General features: G+C 35.2%; 1 protein-coding gene across 2 annotated transcripts in view; it reads left to right on the top strand.

Moving 5' to 3' along the window:
- Window positions 1-6,079, top strand: part of LOC118180937 (15-hydroxyprostaglandin dehydrogenase [NAD(+)]-like) — a 97,179-nt gene extending 91,100 nt beyond the window's left edge. For both annotated transcript variants that reach the window (XM_085822161.1, XM_085822160.1), the window contains 2 exons: window positions 3,113-3,258; window positions 5,645-6,079. In XM_085822161.1, coding sequence (XP_085678287.1) covers window positions 3,113-3,258; window positions 5,645-5,741 — 243 coding nt within the window. In that variant the 3' untranslated portion in view covers window positions 5,742-6,079. The remainder of the gene's footprint in view (window positions 1-3,112; window positions 3,259-5,644) is intronic.
- The last annotated feature ends 8,017 nt before the right edge of the window (window positions 6,080-14,096 follow it).

Genomic DNA, 14,096 nt, shown 5'->3' with positions numbered 1-14,096 from the left:
ACTATGTAGCACCGAATATGATTTTTATCAATTATTATGATGACATTTCTTTGTATTATTTAAAAATAATAACTTTTATATTCTGTAAAAATCTTTAAAATTGATTGTTTAAAACTTTTTATTTATTTATTCTTATTATTATTTGTGCTGAAGCCAGTCCACCTTCGAATTACGGCCCCTATACATTTGCTTTAGTTGTCTATTGGTTAATGAGGCACGACGTTTCAACAATGATAATAAAAGTTCTGGGTACCACAACGCTATGCCTTTTTGTTGCATGGTCGTCATGCGAACTGATTGGTTAAAGTGATAATTTACTACTGAACAAAGCTCTTATATATGTGAAGGTTACTTGATATGGCTTTAAAGTCAAAATCTGGGCGTTTTCTAATTATTTAGTGTGAAAGTTAAGAATATTGATTTAAGAATAAGCATAATATGATATAGTGACTTTAAATCAGGCTCACCTTATTCGATAAGTCTGTATAACTTTCAATTTAGTTTAATTATACATAGTTTATAATTTACGCTTACAACAAGAAGTAACGGAAGGAAATACGATGCTTGCTTTATTCATTCTTTCTCCCCCCCCCTTTCTTTTAAAAAACCTTGACATTTATACATTGCGTCCGTAAAGTCATGGTGCACTTTTGATCGGTCACAGGAAAGCAACAAAATAAGATAGAAATGTGAAATCTTCACCAAACTCTCTTAAACCACTTTCATACCTATTCAGTGCAGTTCGATGTGGTCTCCATACATGCCGTCACAGTCTACTCTTCAAAGCAAAATGGTCCTATCTCTTTATCATGCATCAGGCCACATTACACGTTCACTTTAGGGCTGTCACGTTCGTACTCTACGTTGGCATGAGGATTTTCTTCAGCCCATATTCGGATGTTATGGCGATGAACATGTCCACTAACGTGGAATTTCGCCTCATCGCTAAACACAATCTTCTGCAGAAATCGGTTATCATTGTCGATCTCATGAAGCATATCTGTAGCAAACGTGAATCGTTTAGGTCTATCCGTCGGTTTGATAGCGTACAACAGCTGCAGTTTGTAAGGGCTTCTTAGGTAACTCTGCCATATAGCCTGTACAAACTCGTCACTGACCGATGGCCTGCCAAAACGGGGTTTGTTCAACAAACTGGTGGTATCCTTCAACTGCTTATCCCACAGATTAATGTTATTCCTATGCGGTGGCGGTTCGTTGTACACGCGACGATATTCAAGTTACACTTTGGTCACTGATTCGAATTTGAGAAGCAACTGAACACCCTGAACTTTCCTCTGTACGGTCCACATCTTGATTGGCATGGGCAGATCTACTGCTTCATAGTTTGCGGTGTTGCGTCATCACTTGTGTGCGCACATGCTTGTACATCATACTACGGAAACTTGGAGAGTTTTCCTTTTGTTTGGTGAAGATTTCACATTTCTATCTTCTTTTATTGCCTTCCTGTGACCGATCAAAAGTGCACCATGACTTTACTGACACACTATATTTAATACTGCGTCCTTTTGCGCTTGTAGCAGCCGGATACAGCCGGCTCCCTTAAGAAGACCTCCACGGTGAATCCCTTCCTTTCCGTGTAGTGCGTAATGATGGAGCACATGATAAAAAAATATTACTTTCCGAAAAATTCTGTCAATCGAAAATGCATCACAGTGTCATTCAGTAAAAAGAACTTCTTTTAAATCACCCCGCTCTTTTTTTTTTCGGGGGGGGGGGCAAGTGATCAGCAAAGTTTGTTTCTAGGTCAGGATCTTCAGATGTGTAATGGGGCAGCAGGCCGCACACATTGTGTTTTATACAATCAATATTTATTTAGCAACCAATTTTTGCATAACAGCTATTTCATATTTAATATTTACATTTGCTTCGAGTTACCTCTGTAAGCGATTTTCAGATAAATAGCCGAGCCCAAATGTAAATTTACATAATTAAAAACGCAGTTTGAAATACATTTTCTAGTAAAGTGATGATGACCTTAAAATTTAATGATTATACAATTTATTGAGAACATTAAAATATGCAACATATTAATATTTAAGACAACATAAGTTGCTGAAAATTAAAAAATAATGCAAGTTAATGAGAATACTCTGTTCACTCATGAAAAGTAAAAACTTCAACAGTCTGTTTTTAAATATTATTCTGCACGCTCAATGTACATTCTCAGAAAAACATATATACATGAGGAAGGTTAATAATAATAACAAATTTTGCTGACCTTGCTACATGCCACAGGAAGGGATCTCAATGGCCACGTACAGCCCGTTGTCTTCCAGTCAGTAATCAATGACTTTGAATAGTGCTGCATGCTGCAGTTTCATGGAGATATTTTTAATAACTGCTCCATGCGAACAGAAAGGAATTAATGACAGTCCATACAGTAAATACAGTACTGAAATTAATAACGGTTCATATGGTAGGTTAAATATTCTCCATAACTCGCACGCACGACTCTGAACTGATTAACTGAACTGACTATCAAAGCAATTAAGATTTAAAAAAACGCAGATAATAACAATAACAAGCGTAAGCTCAAGACCCTTTTGAACTAGGATCAGCCGTGATTTTATACAACTTCACTTTCTTGACGAAATAACACATGGCCTGAGGCTTCGCACTATACGTTTTCTTAGAAAAGGATAGTAAATTTGCTTGCTTAGAAAAGTGCTTGTTGAATACGGCCACTTAAAATAAAACCAGGTAGCAAGGAGTGCATTGCTTATTAATTATTAATTGATATTTGCAGTTAGATTTAGTTGAAAATTTACAATTTATTGTTTGATTACATGCTGTAAATTTTGTTTTCTTTTAGTCTGTAAAACTCAGCTGAAGTTTAAAATAAATGCAACTTGCCTTAGCTTTAAAAGTTTGTGCCTTTGGTTTACTATCCAAAGCTTTAACGTGCTAAAAATAAGAATAAGGGCTAAAGTTAGGAAAGATAACTTTTATTATTATTTTTGTACGAGAAAAGTTATCAAATTCTTCCATGGCCAGGCAAAATAATTTTATGATTATTTCACTTTTAGATGGGAACTGCAATATATTGAATATGTTCAGAAAATTTTGTATGCATTCTTATATTCTTTCATAGACCGATTATCATTTTAAAAAGACTGGAGTTACTGTAAGTTCTGTGTGTCCTGGACCTGTTGATACCGAATTATTTCATGAGTTTCCTGCAATGAGTGTGGACGAAGAAGTTGCAGAAGAACACAATAAGCGTGTGAAGCCAATAAAGTAAGAGCATTATACTTTACATAAATATGTATGCTATAGTGAAAACTGAATTAAAGTTACAAATGTCTGTTATATAAAAGTTTATGTTAGATTGAAAAAACTTGCTAATTGTTTACAATCGTTACTCCTAAAATGTTTGCAATTAATACTCTAAACTGAGCTTTTCTCGTAGCTAAACTAAATCCCTTTCGCATGATCTGCTGGCCTCTCCTGAGGCGGTGGATTGCTGGTAGTAGATTTCTCCGCGGGCTGAATATTATTCTGATAGGAATCCTTAGGTCGGAAGTTCAGTTCGTGGCGCACTGTCCCACTCCACTTATACTTGTACCTATCGTTTCTCAATATGGTTACTCTGTAGGAGAATACATTACCCCTCCCCCCAATGATTATGTCATGAATGCATAGCTACGCGATCGTGTCTTTACATATTTGTTTTAAAGATTCGAAAATCGCTGAGGGGACGATTTGAAAAATCTGCTATCTGATCAAAATTTCTGCTCAAAATCTAAATATCATCAGGTTTTTAATTAAATTTTATTGTGTAAAATGGGAAAGAATGATACGCAACTAAAATCATTAAGTTGCAGCTGAAAAAAGCGATAGTGTTGAGTCTCTGAAAGTGCTTCTACTAAAACAAAAATTTATGTCATTAAGGTTATTTTATTACATCAAGACTTTTGAACAGTATTACCAGCTGCGATAAATTAGTTATCGAAACCCTAGTAACTGTTAGTTCACTTAGAATTAGAGGTATTGATATCTGCTTTGCTTATGTGCGTGCTCATCATGGTTTCTACGGAAATGAAAGAGCTGATTTCTTAGCTAAAGATGCCTTAAATTTACCCATTGATATTAACATTAGCATTCCGAAGAGTTATTGGAAGTCCTTTCATTATAAAAAGCTTTTAGCTATGTGGAATGAGGAATACATTTCATCTTGTAATGCGGAAGTCACCAAAAAGTTCCTTCCTTCTATTTACCATAGACTGAATTCCGAGTCTTTCCTCTCGTTAAATTTTAAAGTGTCTCAGTTTTTATCTGGTCACGGTAAATTTGCAAGTTATCTGTTTCGTTTTAATCTACGATCAAACAATTTATGTGAATGTTCAAAAAGAGTTCCTCAGGATGTGGAACATTTGATTTTCTCGTGCCCTACATTTGATGGCCCTAGATTATGCTTACAGAGCGATTTGAAAATGTTCCGAGTGACTTGGCCAGTGAACTTATCTGTTTTCGTGAAGTCCAGACTGCTGTTCTCTGCTTTTGTTCGCTTTATTTATGCATGTAAAATTTTAATGTTTATTTATACATGTAACCTTTAATGTTCTAGTTAACTTACTTCTGCAAGCCCCGTGTTGTACATATGTGGTGCACGGGGAGTCTGTATGTTCTCAAAGGAAAAAAAATATTACTGTCATATATATTATCGACATTGTGCCAAAATTACTTATCTATAAAATCTTAGTTTTCAGGGACTAACTTCTAAAATCAGAAATGCCAGAGCTCTACAGAAGGCCGTCTAAAAATATTTTATTAGAATAGTGAGTTTTTAGAATTGAATAACAAGATAAAATTTAATGAATTGAATTGAATTAATGACAAATAATTATATAATAAATTAAAATACAAGGCTTCCGATTGAATAAAGTTTTCATTTAAAAATTAAGAATTTCGGGAACCAGGTTTTGGTGGGTTCCTCTGAATTTAAGCCCTTGTTTTGACAAGAACATATTCAGTTTTCAGAAAAATCTGCTTATAGCTTTTGCATAATTATGCATCTACCTTTCTTAACGTAGTTTAAAACATCGAAAACCGACGTAAAATTATTTATATAATGAAAAACAGCGAAACCGCATACTCATGGTTTTGGCCGATGCCGGCTGTCTTACAAAATTGCAGTATATCTTCAATTCAGGTCATAGATCTGGTTTATCTTAGTAGTGCAATCTATATAGCCATTCTATGTACTTAGGAATGATTTCATTTGCATTTGTACATTTTTTGACCAGTGAACTGAACGACTTTCTGTTTGATGCAAATTCCATACAGTATCTTTTGTTATCTTTATGCAAATGAATGAATAAATGCTGTCTTGTTCCGATTATCAGTCTTGCTTTCTAAAGTACATGATCGTTGTTACAGGCCTAATGACTTTCTATTTCATATAAGTTTCTTTTATTATCTTTATGCAAATGAATGAAAAAATGTCTTGTTTTGATTATTAATCTCGCTTTCTAAAGTGTATCATCATTGTTACAGGCAAGATGACTCTGTTTGATACAAATTCCATAATATACATTTTACTATCTTATGAAAATGAACGAGCAAATGTAGTCTTGTTTCGATTATCAATTTTGCTTTTTAAAGTATATCGTTATTGTTACAGGCCAGAAGAAGTTGCCAAAGCTATGCTTCAGCTTCTACACGATGATAAAAATGGTGCTCTACTGAGAGTGGATGCAGACGGAATGAGATACGTTTAGTGGCACTGGAAAATTAGAATATGTGTACGTGTACATGGATACATTTATATGCGTTTCTCAGTGGAATTAAATGCATACAAACCCTATTTGGAAGTGAAACGACAGTTGAATGAAGTTTTATAATGAAGTGAAGATTTTACGAACGACTTTTATGAATCAATGATACGACATTATGTAAAAACATTCAAGTACCTAATTGCGTCAAAATCGTTATGTGATTGATTATTTTTAAAATCTGCAGATTTTTATTATGAAATTTTTTTATGCTGTAATATTCTATGTTCGTAATCTTCATAATATAATATTAATATACCTTGTCCAATAAACTACTTTTTTATAGCAAAGCTAGCTATTTTTTTTAAACAAACATTTAAACAATGACTATACAATGCCTTCACCTGTTTTGCCATAATCACAACCAGCCCTAGGTATTTTGCCGAAGCGTGCAATAGCAAAATTTTGCGCGCACTGATCAGTTGACTAGAGGGAAGAACTAGGAACGCTAGTTCCCTCTACAATGTTTTTAATTTTTTTTCTCTGCTGCAAATTAATAATTTTTTGAAATTTTTAAAAGAATGATTGCTGACTGTTGCTTACACAGTATAATAATTTTAATCAATAATTTATTTAATTTCTACATCAGCGAGTGCTTTTTTTAGTAAAAAAAAATTAAAATATAAGCTTACTTCTTATGTTACATATTCGTTATAATTTAATAAAAAATATTTAGAATAAATAATGATGAAAATAATTTTTGTAACTAATAGTAGTTAGTTATTAATTAATTATGATTGGAATATTACGTTAATCTGATTACATCAATCGCTAGATTATGCTAATCCATTAAAAGATTAGGCTAAAGTCCTGTAAACGTCTTCCCTGCTTAAAACAATTGTTCCATGAAAATCTACTTCAAAATTAACACATAGCGTTATTATAAATCTAAAATTAAAACTATAAAAAATATCAGTTCAAAATGTATAATTTTTTTAACCAAAAGTAAGCAATATCGCTAGTAAAACTAATGAGTGAAATTAATAACATTGGAATAATAATTAGGGATGAGAAACTGAAATTCTCGAATCTCGCGAATCTTAACAAAAATATTCAAGTTTCGAATATTCAAATCTTCAGGTGTTTTTGTCGAGTCTTTCAAATCCAAGCTTTAAAAAAAAATTAAAATTCAACACATGGAAAGCATAGTGTTATTTAAAATTACTAATAGTATATCGCTTAAGTGTCTTACTCCTTTATCCCTGTTCCATCATAACCCTTGTAGAATTTTTATACAGCACGGCAATTGAGATGGGACAGCTGGTTAGCAATTTTGTGCAGTCTTTTAGAAAAATAAATGGATTAAGGATAATAGTACTTTTTTTTTTTTTTTTTTTTTTTATCAGGGTTTCAACTTTCAGTGCGAAAAAAGATCAGCGGCAGCTTTAAGTTTTGTGAACCATTACAGTCGAACATTTCTGCAGTTTCAGTGTTGTGATAAGTGCTAACAACATCTTCGTATTCTCATAAGGAGAAAAAAATTACTACAAAATAATAATAATAATAATAATAATAATAATAAATAAAATCTGAAAGGTTCCAAATTTTAAATTACCCCCAAAGAGGCATTTTTTTAACATTTTGTCTTTTACCTTTATTTATTAAATATCATGTTCTTCGCACTTAAACCATAAAATTCAGTTCAACAGCAATATCGCAAAATAGTTTTAAATTGAGCCTATCTTTTGAATTTCCGATACGCAGTCTCATGCGCTGGAGATAAAAATATTTTTTCTGTACAACGTTGCCATGGCTCGCTTTGAAATCCTTGATTTTAAGAAATTCGTTAAAGATTTACAAAATAGGAAATCCATAATAAACAAATTCCAAATTTGGGCTTCCACATGCCCATATTTTCAGTAGGATTACGTCATTCAAAATTCGATGGCCTATGTACCGTTTTTTTATCACAATGCGAGAAATATACATACATTTATGCAGACTTTTCATTATTTAATTTCTTAAAATATAAGGCAGTACTCTTAACATTTGGTGGCAACAATTTGAAAAGTGAAACAGACATTTATAGTGATTCAACGTAAAATCGCAAAACGAAAACAACAGTCCTTTCAGGGACAAAGCTCTTTTTTCGTTCTCGGTGGGGCAGTTTGTCTGAGCGGAAGGAAAAAGAAAGGAGATTGGACTTGTTCCTTGCTGTGTTTCTATTACTCGTTAAAGAAGCTAAATTAGAATGCTTTGAGAGGCCTAAATGGAAAGACGCATTCGTGCGTCTGTAGAGATGATTTTCTTCTGCAATAAGCCTACCAGCGGCTCAGTGGTAAAGACGGTTAACGCTGGTAGTTCTGTCCGAAGTTCGAATCCTGCGAAAGGGCTGGCTGCATGGGCGTTTTCGTGGTTTTCCCCATGTGTAACGTGTATACGAGCCAGTTTCCCTTAGAAAGTCCTCCACGAAGGCATCCCTCCCTTTAGGCAGATAGCCCTCGTGTGCTTTGGCATAATTGAATAATACCAATACCAATCCTTCTGAAATAAAAATAGGGCAAAAGGTCGGGGTTAGAATAATAGATCTAAGACAGCTGATTACAGGTCTTATGAAGCAGAAAATCTCTACGATTTCAAAGCGAGCAATGGCAAAGTTGTACAGAAAAAACATTTTTATGTCACTTGACTGAGGCTTGAGGAGAAACGAGAAGAAGAATATAATTAGGAAGGAAGAAGATTAGAAACAGGATAGAATTAGGAGGGAAGAAGAAGAGAGGAAGGTTAGAAATAGGAGAGAAGATTAGAGGCAGGATTAGAATTAGAAGGGAAGAAGAAGAGAGATAGGATTGAATTAGGATGGAAGAAGAAGAAAGGCAGGATATAATTAAGCGAGAAGAAAAAGAACGCGAAATAACCAAATTCAAACTGCTGGCCGCTAAAGGAAATTATTTGATGTGTAAAGCCCCGTTTCCATTAGCGCGTAGCGTCAATGGGAGAAATGCATACGCAGACGGACGACTGTTTACACTAGTTTTAGTCCTGACAATCGATATAACCTAATGACTCCACATATGTTTAAAAACTATTCAAAGCTAAAATATTTTTTTCCAAGCTAAATGAATGCGATAATTTTTACGATAAATTTTTCAGAAATCATGAACGAAATTAACGATGTTAGCAAGTGATATGTACAATTTAAATCTTAACACGTATGTTTAAATTTTCTTAATCTTACTTTTCTCTCACATTTTCAGTTAATATATTGTTTCATTTGTATTTTCACGTACTGAAGTTCATTTTTTTAAATGTGCTAATCTAATATTTACCCGTTTTCTGCTCCTAGTATCTTGCTTCCCTTCCCTACATATGTGACTCTATCTTTCTAAAAGTATTCCTCCACCTCTAAATTTGGTTATGTGCCTTGTTTTTTTTTTTTTTTTTTTTTTTTTTTTTTTTCTGTATTCCAATTAACATTCAAGGATTAACTGGAAAACAATTACAACGCTCCACCGCTCCACTCACCTATTCCTGACGTTTCATCTTCTCCTCCGCAGCAGCAGCTAGTAGCTCCGTTTCTGACAGCAGTTCGCCAGCTACACAGATTGTATATTTTTCGGTATAACTAACTCGTTTGAAAATGTAAAGGCTTCTCACGGCAACTTGAGAAAAATATTTTTTTCATGCCTCATCTTAACATTGATGATATGGACATTTAAACGCTACGTAACTGCTTACTTTTTATACACCGGATGAGACTATCTGTCTAGTTACGTGCTTCTAAGCGACCCCGTCGCCTAAGCCTTGAATCTTTTCCAAGTGTTTCATCATGTTTTATAACTTAAAAGCCAGGCTTTTGTTTTTATGTTTTGTGTATTGTTTACGTACTACAAGCATTTACAAATAATATAAGCTGTATTATTTACACTTCTTGACTATCAAATTGCATCTGAAAATAATAATAGTCACCTGTGTCATTAAATAATGAAGAATCTGGATGTATGTATGTATCATTCTTACATAACGGAAAAACAGCAACACCTAGTACCATTAGATTTTGAACAGACATAGTTGTCTTCCCGAACATGTGCTCTACGAATTTGTGCATTTCCATTTTGTATTGTCTCTGCTCAAAATGAAATATTTTTATCTCTCACACGGGAGTGTGTTGGCATCCGGCAAAGCGTTTAATCTGCTTGTTGTTGATTAAAAAGCAAAGTGATTTAAGAGCAATAAGCATAGTATTTCATTTCTCTTATTGTTAATTCTAATTGGACCTGCGAAATGTTAGATGCATCCGTGAAATTACACTAACCGCACTCATTAAAATCACTATACCTTTTTTGTTTCTTTTCATTTTTCTGTACGAAGTAAAGGAAGTGTTATCGAAGAACGTTTCGTATATTATATTTCAACAGAAATGTCCACTTGGACTTTGAACTTTTTTTTTCTCGTGATATCTGTACATATGAACAAAATAAAGGACTTTTTTCCTCAAAATGGATTGTAAAATAGGTTTAAAAATCGATTTTTTTTCTAGCGTGTGTTTTAACTGACATAACTCAATCGGCAGTACCAAAAGTATATGTATAAAACTGTGTAAATGAAAATTATAATTTAAACTAACGGTAACCCTTTAATTCTCCCTCTCTATCTAAAAATCGTAATAGCTTCTCTAGATTGCGTCATTTCTAGATCAATCCACCTTGCATGGCCTGCGCAACGCTGATGACGTAGTTATCTCGGAACCTAAACTCTGAGAACTGAAACCTTTCGAATTTAAATCAAAACATTTCTCTAACAGACTGCTAGATTGGATAAATGCACAGTTAGCTTGCAGCTGTGTTGCCTCTTGAACACTATTTCATTTTCGCTGTGCTTTGACGCGCTGCTAACTACTTCGTTATTTAAAATATGATACTCAATATAAAATTGTGGTGTGGGTATTGCGTTCATGGTCATGTGTGATAAAAAAATAGTGTCTATAATTAGTTCGTGTCCAGCATTAAAGATTATGTTCAGTTCGTCTACAAGTCGCTACTGTCTACAAGTCTCTCCTTCGAGTGTCATATTTAGGGCCCACCAGCGGCCGAGCGGTAAAGTCGCTGAACACTGGTAGTTCGGTCTGAGGTTCGAATCCCGCGAACGGGCTGGCTGCATGGGTGTTTTCATGGTTTTCCCCATGTGTAACGTGTATACGAGCCAGTTTCCCTTAGAAAGTCCTCCGCGAAGGCATCCCTCCCCTTAGGCAGATAGCCCTCGAGGCTTTGCCGTAATTAAATAACCTAACCTAACCTAACCGAGTGTCATATTTCTAATTATGCAGCAGTCTCTCCAAGTTATAATACTGAGAACCATCGTCAATCGTTGCAGCTTACTCAAAGTCATTATTACACACATATATACTATATATGTATGTATGTCATAAAATTATGACATAAATTTATTAACAAATTAAACTTAATCGGAACAAACGGGTAATAGTCTTCTTTTAAGTCCTAACTTTAATCGTAATGCAAGTCCCTTTAGCGATCTATACTCCATCATATACGTCACTCTTTCCCTGCAGTTTCTCTACATTGGTGTAAACTTTTGCCCAGTCGCTGTACAGAACTCAAACAAAGGAACCAAGATTATAAATAACTCCAACTGCTTAATACGTTTCAGTTTTTTGCCTGCATGCTACCTTAACAATGTCATGTCTTTCGCTTCGCTGTACTTCTCCATTATTCAAAAATGTAAACGCATTTTTATAAACTGTGGAGTGCAGTTTGCATTCATTATGCCGTACCAATCAAGGATATTCACAAGAAGTTAAGATGTAATTGAAAAGATATTTCAAGCGTATCCAGAAATAAATTATATGTTAAATTCTGCACATCTGTCTGCAGCTCTATCATTTCATCTACTACGCAGTAGCTTCAAGCTATATGTGACTAAAAAAGTGATTGATTTCATCTTCTCTAGCCAGCTAACCAGCTCTTTACCAATTTCGATCGACAAACGACGTACGAACAAAACTATTAACATATACATACACATTCTTATATATACAGGGTTAGCCAAAGTTCGTTGAAACTTTAAAAATTCATAAAAATGTAGAAATTATGATAAAGAAATGTCGTTTGCAAAAAAGGACTCACAAGGAAGTCGGATTTGTTTTAAAAGAAAAAAAAAAAAAAAAAAAATTTTTTTTAGTTAAAAATGTCGCAGGTAGAGAGAGTGCGCTGACATGCGAGAGAGTCAGTAGAAATATGCAGATTAATCTTGCAATAAAAAACCGTGATACACGAGGATTTCTCATTTGCTTTGAGAATATTATCATCACCCAAACGGGCGTTGTTGGTGAAGTTGTTCTATTTGAACGGAGAGTCAGCAGTTATTGCGTTGCGAAATTTTCTCACGGCGGAACGACTAAAGACAAAGAATGGCCCCATACCGTGTTCTGGAATACTAAAGCTAGTCAAACGGTTCGAAAAAACTGGCCCTTTGGAGGATCGGCCACGAAGTGAAAGACCCTCGTTGGCGAAGGGCCAAATTACTGCTTTTTAAACCACTATGAATGAATTAGCGAATTAAGAAGTAGCAGTTCTCGCAGTAGGATGAGTAGGATACTGGACCTGCCTCACTCATCGATTCGGCGTATCCTCTATGGAATATTGCATCTCTATTCCTATTAATTGCAATCAAGTTACAACTGGGAGACACAGCTATGATCCATTTGCCTAGTGGGCTATGGCAAGAATTGAAAGCGACCCTTAGTGGTTGTTCAACGTTTTCTGAATGGATGAGACGCACTTCACACTACACGGGGATGTCAGTACCCTGGACAGTCGTATATGGGCGACGTCAAATCCTCGTGAATACACCACGAAGTCCCTACATCCAGCCAAGTTGACAGTCTGGTGTGGCTTCACCTCATCTTTCATTGTCAGACCAATCTTTTTTGGTGAACCGTGTCCCATATTTGGAAACTGCTGAGCATTATCTCACTCTTTTGCGTGACATAATAGTTTTCTCATTAAATCAAAGAGGCATGCTATCTGTAACAAGCTTTATGCAGTATGGCGCACCGCCACACTTTGCCAATCCAATAAAACTATTCCTATTAAGTACCTTTTGTGAAAACAGAGTGATCAGTCGAGGTCGTATGACTTCCACGCTCACCCGACCACTCCGGTTGTCTTCTAGTTGTGGGGCTATTTGAAATCACTTGTGTATCGTTCATCTTCTTCAACATCGACCAAACTCAAAAATTCTGTCTGTCGTAAGGTTTTCGCAATTTATTTGAGCATGTTGCATTCCGCTATAAAAGCGCTGTGAATCGCCTTAGTTGTGTTAAGGCCAAAAGCTCTTAAGAAAGCCCACCTTCATCCTGTAAGATTACCAAAGTTCTGAAGATAACCAACTTAATTTTATGTACCATCTCACGGAGACTCAGAAAAAGACAAATGAAATCGCTAATAATTTCAAAAAAATGCAAGGCAGTAACTAGGGACTTCGTCCTCACATTCAAAAAATTTTATTTACAACAGTAATTTCAAGTATAGTTAATTATGGGGCTGCAATCTGGGCGGAGACTATGACAGAAAAGGAAACTTTTCGCCATACAGAGACCTTTTCTCCTGAGCATCTGCAAAGCCTATATTCTCTATGCATTCTCACTGGGATTCCTAACCTTCATTTAATTGCGACGAAGGTTTTACACTCATGTCCATAAATTAAGGATAATGCAAACTCAGGCAAAGGAAGAGTTAGAAGCAAAACAAATTTGACTTATTTGTAAAGCTTATTTATTAAACAAAAGGAAAAGAGCAAAAAAGATGCTATATGTTTGATATTATTAAAAAAATTAGCGATTTTTTCTCCCTGGAGCAAATTGCAAAAAAAAAAAACCTATTTACAAAAAACCAATATTACATGGTTGGCATGATTTTTAATACATTGTATGTCTCCCAGACGATGCAATACAGTCCGCCGTACAACGCCTAGGCATGCTGAGTATCAAATTATCGATCTGATCTTGAGGGATATTAGACCACTCAAAAATCAATGCTCTCCGAAGTTCCTGTAGATATGTAGGAGGAGGTTGACTGGCTGCAACTCGTCGGGCAAGCATGTCCCACGCGTGCTCTACTGGATTCAAGTCGGGTGAGAATGCTGGCCAGTGCATGCGGGTGATATCCTCCGATTGAAGGCATTCTCTTACGATGTTTGCACGGTGAGGACGGGCGTTGTCATCCATAAACACAAATTGTGCGTCCATGGCGCACCGAAACAAACGTACATGTTGTTCCAGAATGACGTCCCGATAGATTTGACTTGTCATGGTTCCAATTTGAACATGCAGGTCAGTTCTGG

Source organism: Stegodyphus dumicola, chromosome 8, assembly GCF_044657685.1.
Source record: "Stegodyphus dumicola isolate Sdum_Otavi_A_Nest chromosome 8, ASM4465768v1".
Lineage (NCBI taxonomy): Eukaryota > Metazoa > Arthropoda > Arachnida > Araneae > Eresidae > Stegodyphus > Stegodyphus dumicola.
This window is presented reverse-complemented; position numbering and strand designations above follow the sequence as displayed.